The sequence below is a fragment of the Orcinus orca genome, chromosome 9 (assembly GCF_937001465.1).
Source record: "Orcinus orca chromosome 9, mOrcOrc1.1, whole genome shotgun sequence".
In the NCBI taxonomy this organism is placed as follows: domain Eukaryota; kingdom Metazoa; phylum Chordata; class Mammalia; order Artiodactyla; family Delphinidae; genus Orcinus; species Orcinus orca.
Window position 1 is genome coordinate 44,300,523 of NC_064567.1, and position 18,608 is coordinate 44,319,130.

General features: G+C 43.3%; 1 protein-coding gene across 5 annotated transcripts in view; it reads left to right on the plus strand.

Moving 5' to 3' along the window:
* PDE1C (phosphodiesterase 1C) overlaps positions 1–18,608 on the plus strand; it is a 556,804-nt gene that overhangs the window by 162,280 nt on the left and 375,916 nt on the right. For all 5 annotated transcript variants that reach the window (XM_049714457.1, XM_049714459.1, XM_049714458.1 and 2 more), the window contains exon 2: positions 6,084–6,134. In XM_049714457.1, the coding sequence (XP_049570414.1) occupies positions 6,084–6,134 (51 nt within the window). The remainder of the gene's footprint in view (positions 1–6,083; positions 6,135–18,608) is intronic.

Below are 18,608 nucleotides of genomic sequence, written 5' to 3' on the forward strand. Positions count from 1 at the left end.
AGTGTGAAGGCAGGGACCATGACTGATTGTTCAGGGCTTTATCTGCAATTTAGTCAATGTTTTATAAGTATTCCTGAAGGACAGAATGGATACTTAAAAAAAAACATATTTATCGGGCTTCCCTGGTGGCACAGTGGTTAAGAATCCGCCTGCCAATGCAGGGGACATGAGTTTGATCCCTGGCCTGGGAAGATCACACATGCCATGGAGCAACTAAGCCCGTGCGCCACAACTACTGAGCCTGCGCTCTAGAGCCCGCGAGTCACGACTACTGAAGCCCGTGCGCCTAGAGCCCATGCTCCCCAACAAGAGAAGCCACCGCAGTGAGAAGCCCATGCACCTCAATGAAGAGTAGCCCCCGCTCACCGCAACTAGAGAATGCCAGTGCGCAGCAACGAAGACCCAACACAGCCAAAAATAAAAACAAATTTCTAAAAAATTTATTTATTTATTTATTTATTTGGATGTGCCGGGTCTTAGTTGTGGCATGTGGGACCTTCGTTGCTATGTGCGGGATCTTCATTGCGGCTTGTGGGATCTTTAGTTGCAGCATGCGGGATCTAGTTCCCTGACCAGAGATCAAACCCGGGCCCCCTGCGTTGGGAGCGCAGACTCTTAGCCACTGGACCACCAGCGAGTCCCCAGAACGAATACTTATAGAACATTTAAATGCTCAGTGGGTGTTAATGTCCTTGTACCATCTTCTTATTCTGCTTCCAGTTCTTGGCCCCCATCGCACTCTGCATGGTAGGACGTTGGTCATTGATTCAATACTGTGCCAGGCATTTAGGCATTAGGAATATAGTAGTTTTTTCATTGGCAGAGAATCTGTGCTTGTGTGGGGATTAGACTGTAGTGGAAGCAAAACGCAGTAAACCCAGTGAATGAAGAACAGAGCATATGAGAAGGTGATAAGTGCTTCCAGGAGGAATTGTGCAGGGAAGGGGGACGAGGCAGAGGGAGAAGGGGAGTCGGGAGCTGCGATCTTAATAAGGTGGTCATGGAACACCTTAATTAGAAGGTGACAGCTAGGTAAGCTGTCACTCGATCTTGGACGGAGTCTCTGTCTCCCCAGTATTCCATTCGGTTTTCCTTGCTTGGGTCTTTGCAAGTGGAAGGCAAGGTGAGGTGAGGCCAAGCATCTGTGAGCAATGCCGAGCTTCACCTTCTACAGAAACTAGGAGGGTGCCTGGAACCTCATTCCAACACCCTCTTCTCTGAAGTACCTTGTGTGTGGTTTTCCAGCCAGCAGGCTTCCCAAAGGACCTCACCTGGAGGGGGTCCCTGGCAAGCCCCAGAGCTAGTGGCAGAACAGCAGCCAGCCAGCATGCCAGGTAGATTTCCTTGCAGGAAGCAAGGCTCTCCTGTGAACAGCTTTCTCATTGTGTGTTTGCCCTGGCACCCAGCACCCCAGCTGCATTTATGCTCCCCCAGGTGCCAGGGTTTTCAAAACAAGGGTGGCAGTGTTTTTGGTGCTAGTTTTGGTTACAAAGCAGTGTGTACCTGCCCATGCCACCACTATAACTGTTTGGACCACCCTCCCCATCTTTTTCTGATGGCCTGGAATGTTTGTGACTCAGTTGGGGTTGGGATGCTCATTGCTCTGAGTTAACTTCCTTTCTCACCATCCTGTCTCACCTGCCCCTCCCCACTGGTCTCCTTTGGAGAATCTTTAAGATTTGTTTCTGGCCAATTTTCTGCCGGGGTGGTGGTGGTGGGGGAAACAAGAAGCAAACATACCAGGGGCACACTTCATTTAGAATGCTGCTTCTCAAACATTAAGTAGCAGTTGTTTAAATTCTAGAATCTTGTCTTCCCTTGCAGGATTCCATTTCAGTGGGTCTGGAATGGGACCAAGGAATCTGTATCATATCATCATTATCTTAAAGTCAGTTCCCTAGCTGAACACACTTGGATAAACCCAGATTGAGAGACATAGTTTACCTCCCTAACTTGCTTGTACGTCAAAGCTGAATGAAACCTACTGTTGCAATCCTCCCAGAGTTTAGCCCTGTGTTGAGCTCCCAGGTGGCTCTCAGTACACATGTATTGAAGGTTAGAGGCAATGTGAGGTGAATCCTTTTATAAAGAACCCTTCACAATGTGAAGAGTTGCCCACTAATTGATCTCCATAGTTATGTTTGCAGTCTTAACTGTTGAATTTTTCATAAAGCAGAGGCATGTCTCTGTTCAGGATTTTAATGACAAAACGATAGCCTCCTGAAAAGAAGAACTGAATAGGGGTAATTATTTCTGAAGGCATCTTCCTCCCTGAATGTTGCTTTGATAAAGGTGTCTGAAGTTACACCATTTGTTAGTGCTTCACAGCCGTAGCTGCTCATTGGAATTATCTGGGAACTTGGAAAGTATGGATGCTTGGGTCCCGCCCGCTGAGGCCCTATTTAATTGGTCTGGGCATCAGGATTTTTAAAAACTTCTCTAGTGGTTCTTACATGTGGCCAGGGCTGCAAACCACTGACCTAGGAAGTGTGGAACCCCCTGGAGAGGGGAGTGGGTGATTCATTTCTTGAGACTTATAGGGAGTCCCCTTGGACTAAAGATAGAAGGTCCCCTGGATTCTGTGATTCAAGACTGCTCTGAATCTGAAATATGTTTCATATAAATAAATATACATACATATATAATGACCCAAACTATGTATAATAGTTAATTGTTTTCTACCCCTTTAATAAAAAATTTGTTTCTGATTATAAGGATGGCATGTGCTTATCCAACTGTTGGGTTTATGTAGAAAAGTATAAAAAAGGCTGATAATCTCCCCAAATGCCAGCACATGGAAGAAATAACTGTTACTATATCTGGTGCACATCCTTCCGCTCATTTCTTTCTGGCTAGATACCCACGCAGCCAAGATATACAGTTCAGCACCAATGGAATTAGCAATACATACCGGTCTACGTGTTATACCCAACACATCTTTCGGTAAATCTACATAATAACTTTCCTTAAATGGTTAACTTTCCTTAAATCTACAGAATCATTTTTATGAGATCTTGCCAAATTCAAGCTCTAATTGCTCGTGATAAATGGAACATCTACTTCATTGTCGAAGCTTGCTAGATATTTTTTTAAAATAAAAGGCAAACAGCAGTGTAGGAAAGCCCCTCTGCTGGTCAAGAAGCCCCCGTGTGTCTGAGCCGGCCAGCATTGTGCCGGTGGACCGTCGAACATGTCGGGGCAGTTTGTGGGCTGGGAACAGAGGGGCTTAGCAAGCTTGGCCACAACCACTCCTTGTAGTGCTGGTCTCTGTTGAGTCTTAGTTTCCTGCTTTAAGACCTTTAAGAGGTCCTGTTTTCACCTGCCTTCTGAACCCACGCCAAGGGTATAGAAAGCCCACGCCAGTCAGCAAAGAGCTGCCTCCCGAACATCCAGGAGCTGGACTCACCCATAGGGGGCGTCTCAGTGGTGACCCATTGCTGGCCCATGGGTCTGGATAGTTACTCAGTTATTGAGAGAAGCTGACAATCTGCATTTATATTTGAAACCTCTTGATTTTTAAATGCAGACAACTAATTGTTTGAAAATTAAAGACATTGTAGGGGCCAAGCAGAACACACCTGGGGCTTTTTAGAGTCCTCTGGAAGCCAATCTGAGGGCTCTCTCTACGGAGCCATCTGTGGCACTTGGTATGAATTTCAGTCTACTTCATTCAGTTCTAAAAATATTGACGGAATGCATTATTCTGCGTGCCAGTCACTGAAAGATTGGAAACAAAAAGATGAAAAGTTATGATCCTTGTCTCGGGTGGGGTAATTTATAGTTTAGAGCAGCTGTTCTCAGAATATGGTTCCCCCAGACGTGCATTCTAAGTATCACCTGGAAACTTGTTAGAAATGCAAACTCTCGGGCCCCATCCCAGACCCACTGAATCAGAACTTGCATTTTAAAAAACCCTGCAATTTATTTTAACAAACCTTCCTGGTAACTCTGGTGCCTGCGCGGGGCATTGCCGGTCTCACCACTGAAGCTTGAGAAGCACTGGTCTGCGCGGGGAGTGCGGAGCACGGGCAGAGGTCTGTGGACTGCAGAAGCCGTGCTGGAAGCCAGGGGAGCTTTTCAGAAATGAACGGCTCCTTCTCAATCTTAAAGGATGAGCAGGAGTGAAGCAGTGGGGAGGGGTGTGTAGGGGGGAGGGGGCAAAGGAGCAGTAGCAAAGAGGACAGAGAGTATGTAGGGCGTGTTTGGGATTTGTCCATTTAGAGCGTGTGGCTGGGCCCTGAAGGAAGCGCTGGGAAGTACAGTGAGCTGAGAAGACTAGGTGGTGCCAGGTTTTCAGTACTAGGTCAGGTTAGCTGGATTGCATCTTGTAGATGTTGGGACATCATGGGAGACCTTGGGGCACTGGGTCTGCATTTAGGAAAATAATGCTGGTAGCAGGGTTCAAATTCCTTCTGGGTAGAGACAACTCTCACTGGCCTAGATCTTGATTCCTGCCTCTCCTGGCGTGACTTGGATCTGGGTCAGCAATTCCCACCCTTGGACAGGGTGGCGGGAGGGGAGGAAAAAGCCTGTGGGTGAGGAAGCAGCCATGGCTGCATGTGAAACTGTGACGGTGTCGCGACCACCCCTCCTTCTTCCCTCAGGGAAAACACGCGCTCTCCAAGCTGAACATTTTAGTGCTTGCTGGTGTTCTCAGCAATGGCGATGGTCCTCATATTCCTACTTTAAAAGCAGCCCGTCAGTTTCTGCAGAAAACATAACCTTGCTCTATTTCTTTCTTTAGAGATCTGTAGTGCCCAAAGAGGAAACGATTTGAACTCAAGGCCAGGAAACTCACGTCAATAGCCAACTAGGTCTTGCTCCCGCCCTCCCTCTCTGTCTTCCACTCTCCATTTCTGTCTCTCTTTCTTTCCAAAATGCTGGGGTGTGAGAGATAATGGGAGCAGGATGCAATGTTACCTCCCCCTGCTGGTTATTTTGTAGAATGTCTTGTTTGTAACACATACAGAGTGCAGACAGTGGGGCAATGCAAATGACAGAAGCACAAAGTAGACTGAGATTAAATTCATTAATTAAAAAAATTATGGTAAATTAAAAAATTTTCACCCCTTCGAAAGGGTGAAAGGAATTTTTTGACTCCTTCCATTCTTTGCAACATGATGTAATACGTTTCTGAAGTAGTTATTTCTTTTGTCCTGTACTGCAAATTCTCATAGATGAGAATGATTTTAATGATTACATTGGCAATCTCCTTTATTCTGCATATGTATTGGATGTTCTTTCCTAAACTAAAATGAACAGGTTTTTCCAGTTGATTGCTCTGAATGTTCATTCAAGTTGATCACGAATATCTACAAAACACCCAAGGTTATAGTCATTATGGGCATTAAAAGTGATATTTAAAGGGGATGAAACTTGTGTTTCAATTTAACAATTGATATCTTTTTTATCCATGAAGATGGTGTTCGTAAATATAGGGGATAGTAATTATGACCCTCTTAAGATGATAAATTATATAGAGGCTTTTCAGAGGAGGGTGAACGACCCTGCTGAGAAGCGTTAGGGGTATGGTTTTCTAGGGCAGCTCTCCGGACAATTTTCTCGATCCTCCTTTTTGTTAGACTCTAAATTTAAATATCCTTCTTAACAATAACCAACCTTACTATCTTCTGAAATCCCTGCCTTGCTTTGCGCCATGGACCAAGAAAATCAGACTGATGTCAGGTGCTTGGGGTGCATTTGTGTGCTGAAGGACATCCCGGTGAGAGGAAGCTTAAAGCAGAAGGATGTGCACTGGCTTTGAAGCCTGGTGTGCACGCCTCTTACTCAGTGCATGCAAGCCAGTTAACTCCTGTAAGCCTAGTAAACTAGGTATTGTTTAGGTCGTCTCCAGCTTAATTCACTTTTCTAATCAGAATGATTAAGGCTCTTGACCTCGTTTAGACATTGAGAGCAGCACTGGAAATATAGAAAGAGAGGGAGTGAAGTTGCTTTTATCCTCTTACAAAGACTCTCAAAAACAGCGTAATAGTGAATCATCCAGAGGATTAGCTGTAGGTTGGGCATATTCTACGGACACATGTGCCTTGCTCTTAATTGTATCTTCCGTTTTTTTTTTCCAGTTGCAAATGAAGCCGGAGATAAGACTGCCAGACCACTTGCCTGCTTCTCCCGTGAGTAAATCTTGTTTCACTCCTTTCCTGGGCTCCTTCAGAGCCTTTTTGCCTGTGTGGTTCACCCTGCCAGGTGTCAGTAAAACACTGCTAGTAAAAGAGTAATATAGGAAATGTCTTCAGTGGGTTATTACTCCATTTGTGCCCCACCGCCAGTGAGTTATTCATTGCTATTGCCTTTTCAGTCCTTAGAATTGTGGTTTATCAAACCGTGTCCTGGGGCTTTGCTATTCGAAGTGTGGACCTGGGAGCAGCAGAATCGACATTGCCTGGTGGCTTTTTAGAAATGCAGAGCCCCAGGCTCACCCCAGACCTACTGAATCAGGGTCTGGATTTCAACAAATCCCCAGATTCCTGTGCACAATTGAGTTTGAGAAACACTGCACTGGAGAATCCCCTCAGAGTACCTTGCCGTGGGGTGGGCTTTTTCTGAAGAATGAGCGCAGAAGAGTCTATGAAATGCTTGTAGTTGTCAGGGTGTTACACGTGTGGAAGCATCGTCACCTCCCCATGTGGACTTAAGGGCTGGCTCCACTGGCTTTTCCTCAGTTTGGTGATATTTTGAAGCTCAGATGGAATCTGTAACTGGTTCTCCTTTGGCACGGGGATGTTTGTAAGGGCCTAGGAGCTCCCCGTCAATTTCACTTGACTCCTTTGTCTCCAGGTCTTCATCCCAATGGGTGAGCAAGGGTCAAAAGCCTCTTGATGTTTTCTGTGCCAGAGTGATCAGCAAGTAATACATTTGCAAGTTAATGCATCCCCTGGGATGAAAACCCAGATCCCAATGAAGGGAGTGGAAATACCAAGGGAGGTTGAGTAGGGTTGGGTGGAGATGCTCCCCAAATGGGCTGAGCATCCAGTGGAGAAATAGTGGAACTGTAAATCAAAATAGATGGATTTTTCTTTCCAGCGCCGTCACTACTTGCTGGCTTTCACTTAAAGGAATATCACTTATGCTTTCCGAGCCTCAGTTTTCCCATCTCAAAAATAGGAAACTCATACCCATCTTCTCTCTTTTATAAAAAACTTACCATCTTTTGAAGTGATGGCATGAGAGTCACTGCATTGTTCACATAGGGCGGACAAAGTCTTGTGTGTGGATTCTGCCAACATAAGTCTTAACACGTAGAGTCTGAAGTATCCTTTCTCTGTTTATAGGGCTTCTTCCAGATTCTGCCTTCTAGCTCTTTTGGCGGGGGGGGCTTCAGAACTTCGGGATTGATTCCTAAAAACGATTTTTATAGAACCGTAATAATATGTGATAATGAAAGAGCATCAAGTGCTCACATTTTAGAAACTGTGTAATAAAACACTTGCTTCTCACAGGCCCCCCTTTTCACTGCCCTCCTACCTGGAATCATTATTTCCAAAATAAGTATTTCATCCCACAGCTCAGTGAGGATGATGAATATGCTTTTAGTCCCTTTATTTCTTCGTCTCCTGAGCAGTAGTCAGGCAAATTAATAAGCTGGGGTGGTAATCCGACCACGCTGTGCAGGCTGCACCCCCATGGGAGTTTCTGCCGTTTAGAGGCTCATCATGCTTGCCTTGAGTGTTGAAGGGTGCTGCGAGTTCAACACCCTTGAGTGTTGAAGGTGCTGTTGAGGAAGGTGTGGGAAGCATGTCCCAGGCAGAGAGAACACATGGGCACAGAGAAGCCTCGCACATTAGGGAAACTGGCTGGAGAGGCAGCCCGGGGTCAGGCTAAGAGGGGTCTTTGTGCTAGCCCATGGAGTGGACGCTGATTCTGGGGAAGCCTTTGAAGGGTGTCCTACTTGGCCAGCATCTCCCCCTCCTCCTGGAGCTGGAGGTGGCCTCAGGGGACCAGAGCTGTGTGGTGAAGAACTGGACCTCCCAGCCCAGCTCCAGACCCCAGTCAGGGGACGAGCTCCTGGAGCCCCCTGACACTGGGCTCCTGACATTGGGACTGTTGGCCCTGGGGCCGGGACTCCTGCTCGTCCAGATGTCTGGGATGCTGGGAGGCTGCCCTCCAGCGCCAGCCCCAGAGAGCCCTCCTCTCTAGAGAGGTCTGTTTTATGTGTATATCTGTCTCCCATTAGACAGTAGGCTCCTGGAGGCCAACGGACCCCTGGTTGAGCATGTATTGACTGTGCCTGGTGCAGGAACAGCTGCCTGTTGAATGAAGACTGAGTGAACTGCTACCCGGCCTGCAGCTGCCCCCACTCCTCCTTATCCTAACTTCGTGGACAGGGCAGGCTCTCCCACTGCCAGCACACACACTCCCGGATCCCTCTGGATCCAGGCCTCCCTCAGGGGGCTCCCATGTACTAACGTGAGGGTCCTCAGAAGCCACGAGGGACATGGGCTCTCGTGTCAGGCCTGGGTTTGGGTTCTGAGTCCAGGAATTCTGAATTCTGTGTGAACTTGGGCAGGTAACTTAATTACTCTAAGCAGGAATGAGTGCTAAAATGCTTAAAAACATGTGACGTGGTCACCGACCAATCAGGACAGATGTTGGCCCTGGCTGATGTGAAGGAGGGTGCAGGAGGCCCTGATAGGCCAGTCACTGGGTGGGGCGGGGGCAGCTGAGGTGGATATTGGCCCTGATTACTTGAGGTAAATAATAGAAAGCGTAGTGTTTGCACACTGTAAGAGCTCAGTAAGTGTGGGTGATTGTCATTACGTATATTATTACCCTGAGTCATTTTCCTCTCCCCGCCTGCCTCTCTCCCTCCCTCCCCTCCTCCTTTCCTCCCTCCATTCCTCCTTTCCTCCCTCCATTCCTCCCTCCCTTCCTTTTACTTGTGTTTATTGAAGATTTTTCTCTGCTAGGCCCTGGGGGCACATAGATGAGTAAGTTTGTCTTCCAAGAGCTCACAGTCTAATCAGGGAGTTGGAGAGTTGGACAAGTAAGTGGCCCCAGTGCAGTCTGTGGAGGGAGATGCGAGAGATTGGTACGGGAGCTATATGGGGAGGGCCTCATCTGGCCTGTGTTGGGAGTGGGTTCAAGGGAGTCTTCCTGGAGGAGAAAAGGATTAGCTGAGGCTTGGGGAGTGTGTGTGGGTTAACAGGTAGAAAAGGTAGGGGGAAAAAAAAAAAAAAGAAGCGATACCACTCTTCAAGGAATAAAGGCCATGTGTAGTGTTCAGAAGTGGCCACAGTGTGGCAGGAAAAGCTCAGATTTGGGTGTACATCTCTACTCCAAAAGGCTTAAAAGAGGCTGCATGCAGTGCAATGGACAGAGCACCTTTTGAGAAGGGAGTGCACGGAATTGGAAGAGACTGTCCTGAGGGAGGGGTTGGCCCCAGAGCTTGTGTAGCTGGGCAGCTCCATCCTGGAGTTTTGATTGCTTCCCTAATTGAGGAAGAACAGTTTCTCCCCTGAGATAAGTAATGATTGAAAAGAAAAGAATGGTGTCAAAAGCAGTAAGAAAATGGAGCCTAATTAATAATGCCTGCAAATTTGGCCTCTTTTGCTTTGGGAGGTAATAATCCAGGTAGTGTTGAAAATAGATTATCCTATAAAAGAGCTGGAGTAGTTTTGGTGGATGGATGATAAAGCAAAGGGAGGTCGCCTAGTATTTTTATGTTGGGTGTATGATTGGGCAGAGATGGGCAGGGGCAGGCGGGGATGTACAGCTAGGGTGGGTGCTGGGTGAGCCTAGTACCTATTACACGGTAATGGCCATTGTGGAGCCCCAAGGCAAATTCAAATCACGTCTGACAGAGCGCTCAAGTCCAGCCAGAGATCTTTTCTAAACTGACTGTCACAGCAAGGAGTGTTTCTCACAAGCATCAAGTTGGGGGTGGATGGGTTACAGAACCAGGATGATGAGAACAAGGATAGGATAAAATGGGTGGGAGTAAAGGCTGAGAAATGCCATGAGCAGTGATGGGCTGTGGCTGTTGGCTGGGTGTTCAACGTTCTCAGGGGTGTGTACTATGAGCTAGAGCCATATAAAGGGCCCAGGACAGGGTAGGAAGCAGATATGGAGATTTGCTGGTTTGTCTTAAACAACTGTAACTATTTCCAAAATGTTCAGATCCTCTGTAGAGCTCCAGGTCCCACCTCAGTAGTATTCACAGACCGAGCATCTTCATTTCCTACTTGCTCCCGCAGAAAGGTACCTTCAGCAGTGGCAGCTCTAGGGGCTTAGGGGTAGCAATGCATCTCAGTGGTCTTCAAAGTGGGGACCCTGGGAACTTGTTAGAGATATGAGTATGTGAGCCCTTTGCCAGATCTGCTGAATCAGAAACTCCTGAGGGTGGGTCTCAGCAATATGTATTTTAACAGACTCTAGTGGTGATTCTGATGCATGCCAGTATTTGAGAACCACTGCTGTAGTTGGAAGGACTATGTTATGGTGGTGGCAGAGATAGAGGTAGAGGTAAAAGGCAGCATGCAGAGCAGTACAATGGTTTTATTTAGTTTATACATTACAGAATAGTACAACTAGCAGTTTTCGATAACTGCTTGTAATATGTAATTGCATACAGACATAAGACAGAGCAAATGTTAATTGTCCTTGTCAAAGAACAGTATATTATTATTATTTTATTTTTATTGGAGGAGTTTGTGGGGGCTGATGGAGGTTATGGGAAAATGATCTAAAGGTCCCTCTAATCCTCCCTTGTGACTGGCACTGCTCTGCATCATCTCTTGAATCTAATCCTCTTTTTTCTAAGATCATCTCCTACCTGGCCCTGACCTTTCCTACTCCACAACAAGGTCATTGTAAGAACTGCTTGGTTGACCCCTAGCTTCTTGCTTGTAGCTTCAGATCACCCTCCACACAGTAACCTGTACCGTCACGCTTTAGTTTCTGTCATGACATATTTGTGTTTCAGAACACAGGGAGTTACTCCCTAACTTGTGTTCATCCAAGATTTATCTGCCTGACCACAAGGGTCCCACTGCTTGTTCTTACCCCCTTTCTCCATCCCTTTCATCAAATATAGTCGTTATCAGCCATGCAAATCTGTTTGGTTCAATAAACAGATATATCAACCCATTATCTTAGATTTGAAAAATTTCAAGTTAGACCAGAACTTGCAAATGAGCTAGTCCAAACCTCACTACTTCCTGTAAAACTCATCCTCTTTGTGACATCCCTGTTAGGGGGTCATGAGCTCTCTGAAGGAACCCATCCAGTGATGGAAAATTCACCTTGTCTTAGTGAGGGTTGATGGTAACGGTCATAGTGATGGACTGGAATGTTATGTGTTTGGGGAACTGAAACTCACTCTGCTTTTCTTTTTTTGAATGCGTTTGATCAAGTCTTTGAATACGTCCACTATATCACTTGGTCCCCAATATGTTAGTCATTGGTCCACCAGTGGATGGCTGATGATACTATAAGTAGCTTCTAGAAGCTTGTGGACAATAGGTAACCCAGATGTTAGCTGGAGGCTCTTGGTCCATTGAGATCTAGTTAAATAGGCTCAAATCACTGTTGTGTGCCCTTTGGAGGTTCAGAGCAGACCTCAGTGTTTCCGTGAATATCTGGGATTGACTTAGTGTTCTTCTGGCCCTGATCTCCTACCTCTCTTGATTGTGTTCCTCTGTATGCTTCTGGCTCTTTTCATATCTGCTCTGACATAGACTCAGATGCAGGCCAAAGCCCCTTCCTCTTCTCTTCTTCCCGTGTAACCAGAGGCTATTGGTCAAAGCAAGACTTGACTGAAGATTAGGGAAAGGGAGATCACAATATGCAATTGTGTGCAGACAATTTAAAGTCATAGTTCTCTTCTCAACAGTTCTTTCACCCATCCCACAGCCAGTAATTTTTTTAAAGACCACGCTGCCCATGTAGCTCCTGGCCTACCACCCCTTGATCCTCCTCTATCCACCGTCCTCCATTCTTTACCCTTTATTTCCACTTCTCTCTTAGGAATAAAAATACACTCCTCCCAGTCTCTCGTGCAGAGCTGCATGACCATCATGTTAGTTGCTTTGGTATTTGCTGACACCCTTGCCTTCACCATCTCTCCTTTATTTTCAACTTATTTCTTTTCCTCCATGAAGGCCAGTTTCTTCCTTAATGGGAATTGTGGTCCAACCTGTTGAGATACTAACAGATATTTAACTCCTTGCCACAAGTGTATAAGCTTACACCATTAAAAAAATCTGGTTAGAATATTTTTTGTGTGTGTGTGTGTAATGTGACCCCAGGGAGGCCAGGGAAGACATGGATTGGCTGTTGTATGCCAAGCACCTCCTCCCCTCCCCTCTCAATGTATTCTCCTTTCAATAAAGTTAGGATAAAGTTTCTGATTCCAGTAAGAGGTGGACTAAGAAAACCTGAAAATCCTCCAATTTTTATAAGCCTGTAGGAATGCTGAGTAAAATATTTTTTTAAATGCCCTTAAATGCATAGTTAAACTTGCAATATAGAAAGGGAACTCTGCAGGTGGTAGAAATGAAAGAGGAATTTAATATCAGTACAGCAAGCTGTAAACATGCCTGCTGATTCTGCAGCTATGCTGCATGGGGGTGGTGCTGCTAGTTCCATGGGATCTAGTAACACATGTTTTAACATCCACCTGGGGAAAGAAGTTAAGGCCTTGGCCTGTGCAGCCTGGGGAGTTGGATATGAGACTTCTGCCTGAACTTAACTCTTAAAACATATGGCAGATCGTGTTTTCCAAAAATATTTGCAGCTCTATCTCCCATCCCACATGCTCTTCTTGCAGAGTGATGTTGACAAGCCTCCCACTGAGATGTGAAGCCTATGTTCCCTCCCCTTGAATTTTGGTGGCCTGTAACTGTGGCAGAATGTTGCTACGTGACTTGCAAAGTTACATCATCATAAGTGATGCAGCTTCCACCTGGGCCTGTTGGGATGCTTGTTCTTGGAACACTGTCATCATGCTGTGAGGAAACAGAGAGGCCATATGGTGAGCCCACTGCTGCACCACCCATCCCAAAGTACAGGTTTGTGAGCAAAATAAATGGTTGTTGTTGTGGTTTGAAGCCACTAAGTTTGGGGTGATTTGTTATGCAGCAATAGATAACTGGAACAAAGGGCTACCTCCTCAGTGAAAGAGGGACCTGAAAAACAAAATACATCCATTAGCATAGGGAGATAACAAGGAAACTTGTTTGCCTCCTCTTGCTCTTGAGGAAAAGTCTCCCCTGGGCGATGGAAACTACCTACCTGGTCCAGGTACCCTTTCAAACTAAGAAATTAGTAAAAATTGGTTCTGTGGGCTAGTAATGGCAGAATCAAATGGAAAAATGCAGTAAAATCAATTGTAAAAATATTCTGAAATGCAACCCAAGTCATAATGTATTTTCATAAAGAAAACAAGGAGCACTAAATATCATCTCACAATCAAAATTTTAAAAAAATCCACAGGGGCAGCAATCCACCAGGATGAACAAGAGTCAGTGAGCACAATGAATAGAGAATTAGAACCCTAAGACCTCGAGGTAATATATTGACAAACTGAAAGAAAACATGAACTATATATATTTAAAAATAAAGATATAAAAAGAATTGAAACTCTAAGAAAGGAACAAAAAGGAAGATTTTTAAGAGAACCTATAGAACTTCCAGAAATGTGAAAGTTAACATTAACAATAAACAAACAAACAAACAGACAAATAAACCCAAACACAGTTGATCCACCTGTGTTGGGTAGGACTAAAAAGGGAAATAATGAACTGGAAGATATATCTGAGGAAATTATCCAGAATGCAGCACAGGCAAACATGAAAGAATGGTTAAGCAATATGGAAGATAGAAAGAGAAGGTCCAACATACATCAAATAGGGATTCTAGAATGAAAGACCAGGGGGAATATGGGAAAACTGGTAACTGAAAATCTAGTAGCTGAGAGTCCTGCAGAGTTGACTAGTGATATGAATCATCAGATTGAAGAATCATACCTAGTTTCAAGCCCGGAAATAAAAATTAACCCATTGCTAGACACACAATAATGAAACTATAGAACATAAGCAATGAGAAAAAACTAAAAACAATTGGAGGGAAGAAAGATTACCTACTGTGTCTGAAGCTGTAAGTTTAGTTCTTCTATATTAAAAGAACCTTGATTTTTTAGTGGGGCCTATGTCCCCATCCCCCCAAATAGAGTGCATTTCTCAGGTTCTCTTGAAGCTAGGTATGATGATGTAACTAAGTTCTGGTCAATGAAATGTAAGCAGAACTGTTGGGGCAGATTTCTGGAAACTTTCTTGAGGGTCTTGTGCTTCCTTTTTTCCTTTTCTTATTTATCCCTTCTCCACCCTGCTGCCTGGAACACAAATGTGATACTGAAAGCTCTAGCTGCCACCTTGGACCACAGGGATAATGGTCACACCAAGGGTTGGTAGTGTGGTAATATGAAGACTTTGTGGAACAGAGCTGCTATACCAGCCATGAAATGCTTACCTCTAGATTTTAGAGAGCTTAACATAAACTTCTATCTTGTTTGATATTTTGGAATTTTGAGTCTCTGTTACAAAGACATGTAGAATCCTAACTAATGCATCTACCAAGAGTAATAATTAGACTGGCTGCATACTTCTTAATAGCATGTTTAGAAGTCAGAAGACAAATTGAATATTTGTGAAATGATGAGGGAAAAGAACTGCCAACCTGGCATACTATACTGAGAGAAATATCATTCAGGAGTGAGGCCAAAATAAAGACATTTTTCAGGCAAAGAAATTCCAAGAGAATTTATTATATGTATACCCTTGCACAGAGAATTACTAAATGCTATATCTCAGGAAGAAGACAACTGAACCCAGAAATAAGAATAAATTATGTTTAACAATTAGTTAAAAAGAATATTGGGATGTTTTTAGTTTTTTAAAAAACAGCTTTATTGAGATATAATTCATATACCATAAGGTTTCCCTGTTAAAAGTATACAATTCAATAGCTTTTAATGTATTTGTGGAGTTGTGCAACCATCACCATAATCTAATTTTAGAAAACTTTTGTCATTCCTAAAAGAAATCTTGCGCCCAATAGCAGTCACTTTTCATTGAGACTCATACTCCTAGTCCTGGTATATCACAAATCTACTCTGTGTTTCTATATATTTGTCTATTCTGGCCATTGTATATATTATAAAAGGAGTCATATAATATATGATCTTTTGTGATTGGCTTTTTGACTTAGCATAGTGTGTTCAAGGTTCATCCATGTCGTAGCATGTATCAGAATATCATTCCTTTAAATTGCTGAATGATGTTCCATAGTATGGATGTTCCACATTTTATTCTTTTCATTTGAGTTGATTCCACTGTGAATAATGTTGCTGTGAATATTTGTGTTCAAGTTTTTGTGTGGATGTATGTTTTCATTCAGCCTGGATGTATACCTAGGAGTGGAATTGTTAGATCATAAGGTAACACTAAGTTCAACATTTTGAGAAACTGCCCAGATCTTTTTCAAAGCGGCTAGACAATTTTATATTCCTATCAGCAATATATGAGGGTTCTAGTTTCTCTAAATCCTCCCTTACACTTGGTATGGTTATTCTTTAAAATTTTAAACCTAGTAGGTGTGAAGTTGTATCATATTGTGGCTTTGATTTCCATTTACCTAATTACTAATAACATTAAGCATCTTTCCATATGCTCTTTGGCCATTTGTATATCTTCTTTGGAGAGCTAGTTAGTTTTTAAGACAAAAGGCAGCATTCCATTCTCTGATTTTCTAGTTGAAGGAAGTACAATAAAATGAAAAACGGTCATCACAAGGAAGCTGCCAATTATTATGAATAAAAAGTGGAAGAAAACAGAGACCTCAAAAGCATCTGTTCCCACACTGTACTCATCATCTCTATACGAGTTCCTACTCCGGCGTTTCCTAACTGAATTGGTGCCATTTTATTCACTAGGCAACATCAACCACAAACCTAGAAATCATATGTGCATCCCTCTTCTCCCTCACCAGTCACCAGATTATACTGGATCCATCTCCTGAATTCTGTTTCCTTCAGATCCTTTCACTCCATTCTCACTGCCACAGCTTTATTTTAGCCCCTTGTCATCTCCTACCTAATAGATTTCACCGAGCCTCCATTTTCCTCTGTGAAGTCTGTTCTCTTCCCTGCCAGAACAGTCTTCCTAAAGATAAAGCTGACCATGTCATTCCTCTCCTTACAAGCCTTCAGATGTCTGCTTCTGGGAAGATGGAGTAGACACACTTTTCCCTATCACTCTTGTTAAGTACAACTGAAAACTCTGGTCATTGTATATAAGACAAGCAAAAAACAAAAACAAACAAACAAACAAAAGACTCTGAAAGATGAAGAGAAGAAGCCAGACCAGCTAGAGATAATTGGGACCTGGGGAATGAAACAGTGGTGAATTCTCTGGATTTTCTTTTTGCCTTATACATCCCATTCTTGGAGATGGAGAAGCCAGAACCCTGGAAATGCCAACAGATCAGACAACAGAAGGCCCAGCAAGGGCCCTTCCCTGGTCTCTGTATCCAAAGGACCAGGGAAGGGACATTCTAGCAAGACAGAAAACGTTTAGACAATAACTAGACACTCCACTCCAACCAAATACCACAGAAAAACTGGGGTCCCATCCTCACCCATGCCAACAATGGCTGGGTAGGGAAACTGAATGTCTAGCCTCACATGACTATGAGGTGCCCTAAGACCCCCACTGTGGTGGCCTTGGAGAAGGCCAAGTAGGGAGCTGGCCGGTAATGAGGTCTCTTTCCCACCATGGTATCAGTGGAGAACATGTGGGGAACATGGAGTTCCACTTCCAATTGGTAATGAGGCATCCTTCTTCTTCCCTGTTGAGGTGACATCACAGGAGGACTAGTGGAGAATCAGGACTCCATAACTGCCAAGTGGTACAGAGGCCAGACTCATCAGATGTCACTAGAGGTCACCTGGGGAGCTGAAATGCTCACCCTTTTCCAGCAGTAACAAATTTGCCTCCCCTCCTTAGGTGTCAAAGAAACTAGAATAGTCAAAATAATTTTGAAAAAGAAGAATAAGTTGCAAAGAATCAGTGTATTTGATTTTAAAACAATGTATAAATAAGGACTAGGTGGTACTGGTGGAAGGATAGATCCATAGATCAATGGAACACAATAGAGAAGCCAGAAATACATCCATACAAATATGCCCAATTGATTTTTGACAAAAGTGTAAAAGTAATTCAATGGAGATAATATAGTTAAATGTTGTTGGAGTATTTGATCATTCATAGGCAAAAATTCAAACCTCAACCTATGTTTCAAAACTTATACAAAAATGGACTTCAATGTAAAATGTAATACTGATACGATGAAACTTAGAAAAACAAAACAGGAGAAAATCTTTGGAATATAGGGCTAGGAAAGAAAGACGTTATTGAAAACATGATCTATAACAGGAAAAAAATGGGTAAGTTGGACTTCATCAAGATAAAACCTTTCTTCTACAAAATACTCTGTTAAGAGGTTGAAAAGACAAGCTACAGTCAGGGAGAAAATATTTGCAAGTAATGCTGCTATCCAAGAAAGTTCTGGTATCTATAATTCTCAAAACTCAAAAGTAAAAAAGTAAACAATCCATTTAGAGTATGGCCAAAAGATATGAAGAGACATTTTACCAAAGAAGGTGTACAGGTGGCAAATAAGCACTTGAAAAGGTGTTCAACATCAGTAGCCATTAGGGAAATGCATAAAACCACAGTGAGATACCTCTATATACCTATCAGAATGACTAAAGTACGGAGAAAACCATGGTTGGAAAGGATACATGCACCCTGATGTTCATTGCAGCGCTGTTTACAATAGCCAAGACATGGAAGCAAACCTGAATTTCCATCGACAGATGAATGGATAAAGGAAATGTGGTACATATATATGCTATGGAATATTACTCAGCCATTAAAAAATGAAATAATGCCATTTGCAGCAACAGGGGTGGACCTGGAGATTATCATACTGAGTGAAGTAAGTCAGAGAAGGACAAATGTCATATGATATCACTTATATGCGGAATCTAAAAAAAAAATGATACAAATTAACTTATTTACAAAACAGAAACACTCACAGACTTAGGGAACGAATTTATGGTTACTGGGGGAAAGGGTTGGGGGGGACAGATTAGGAGTTTGGGATTGATATGTACACACGACTATATTTAAAACAGATAACCAGCAAGGACCTACTGTACAGCACAGGGAACTTGGCTCAATATTCTGTAATAACCGAAATGGGAAAAGAATTTGAAAAAGAATGGATACTTGTATAGATATAACTGAATCACTTTGCTGTACATCTGTGACTAATACATCATTATTAATCAACTATACTGCAATATAAAATAAAAATTAGAAAAAACAAATACACTAAACATATGCAATTTATTACATGTCAGTTATATTTCAGTAAAGCTATTTAAAAAGTCTTAAGAGAAAGAAAAAAGAATGGCTAAAATAAAAAAATAATGATCACATCAAATCCTGGTGAGGATACAGAGAAACCACATCATTCATACATTGCTGGTGGTACAGCCACTGTGAAAAAGTTTGGCTGTTACTTAA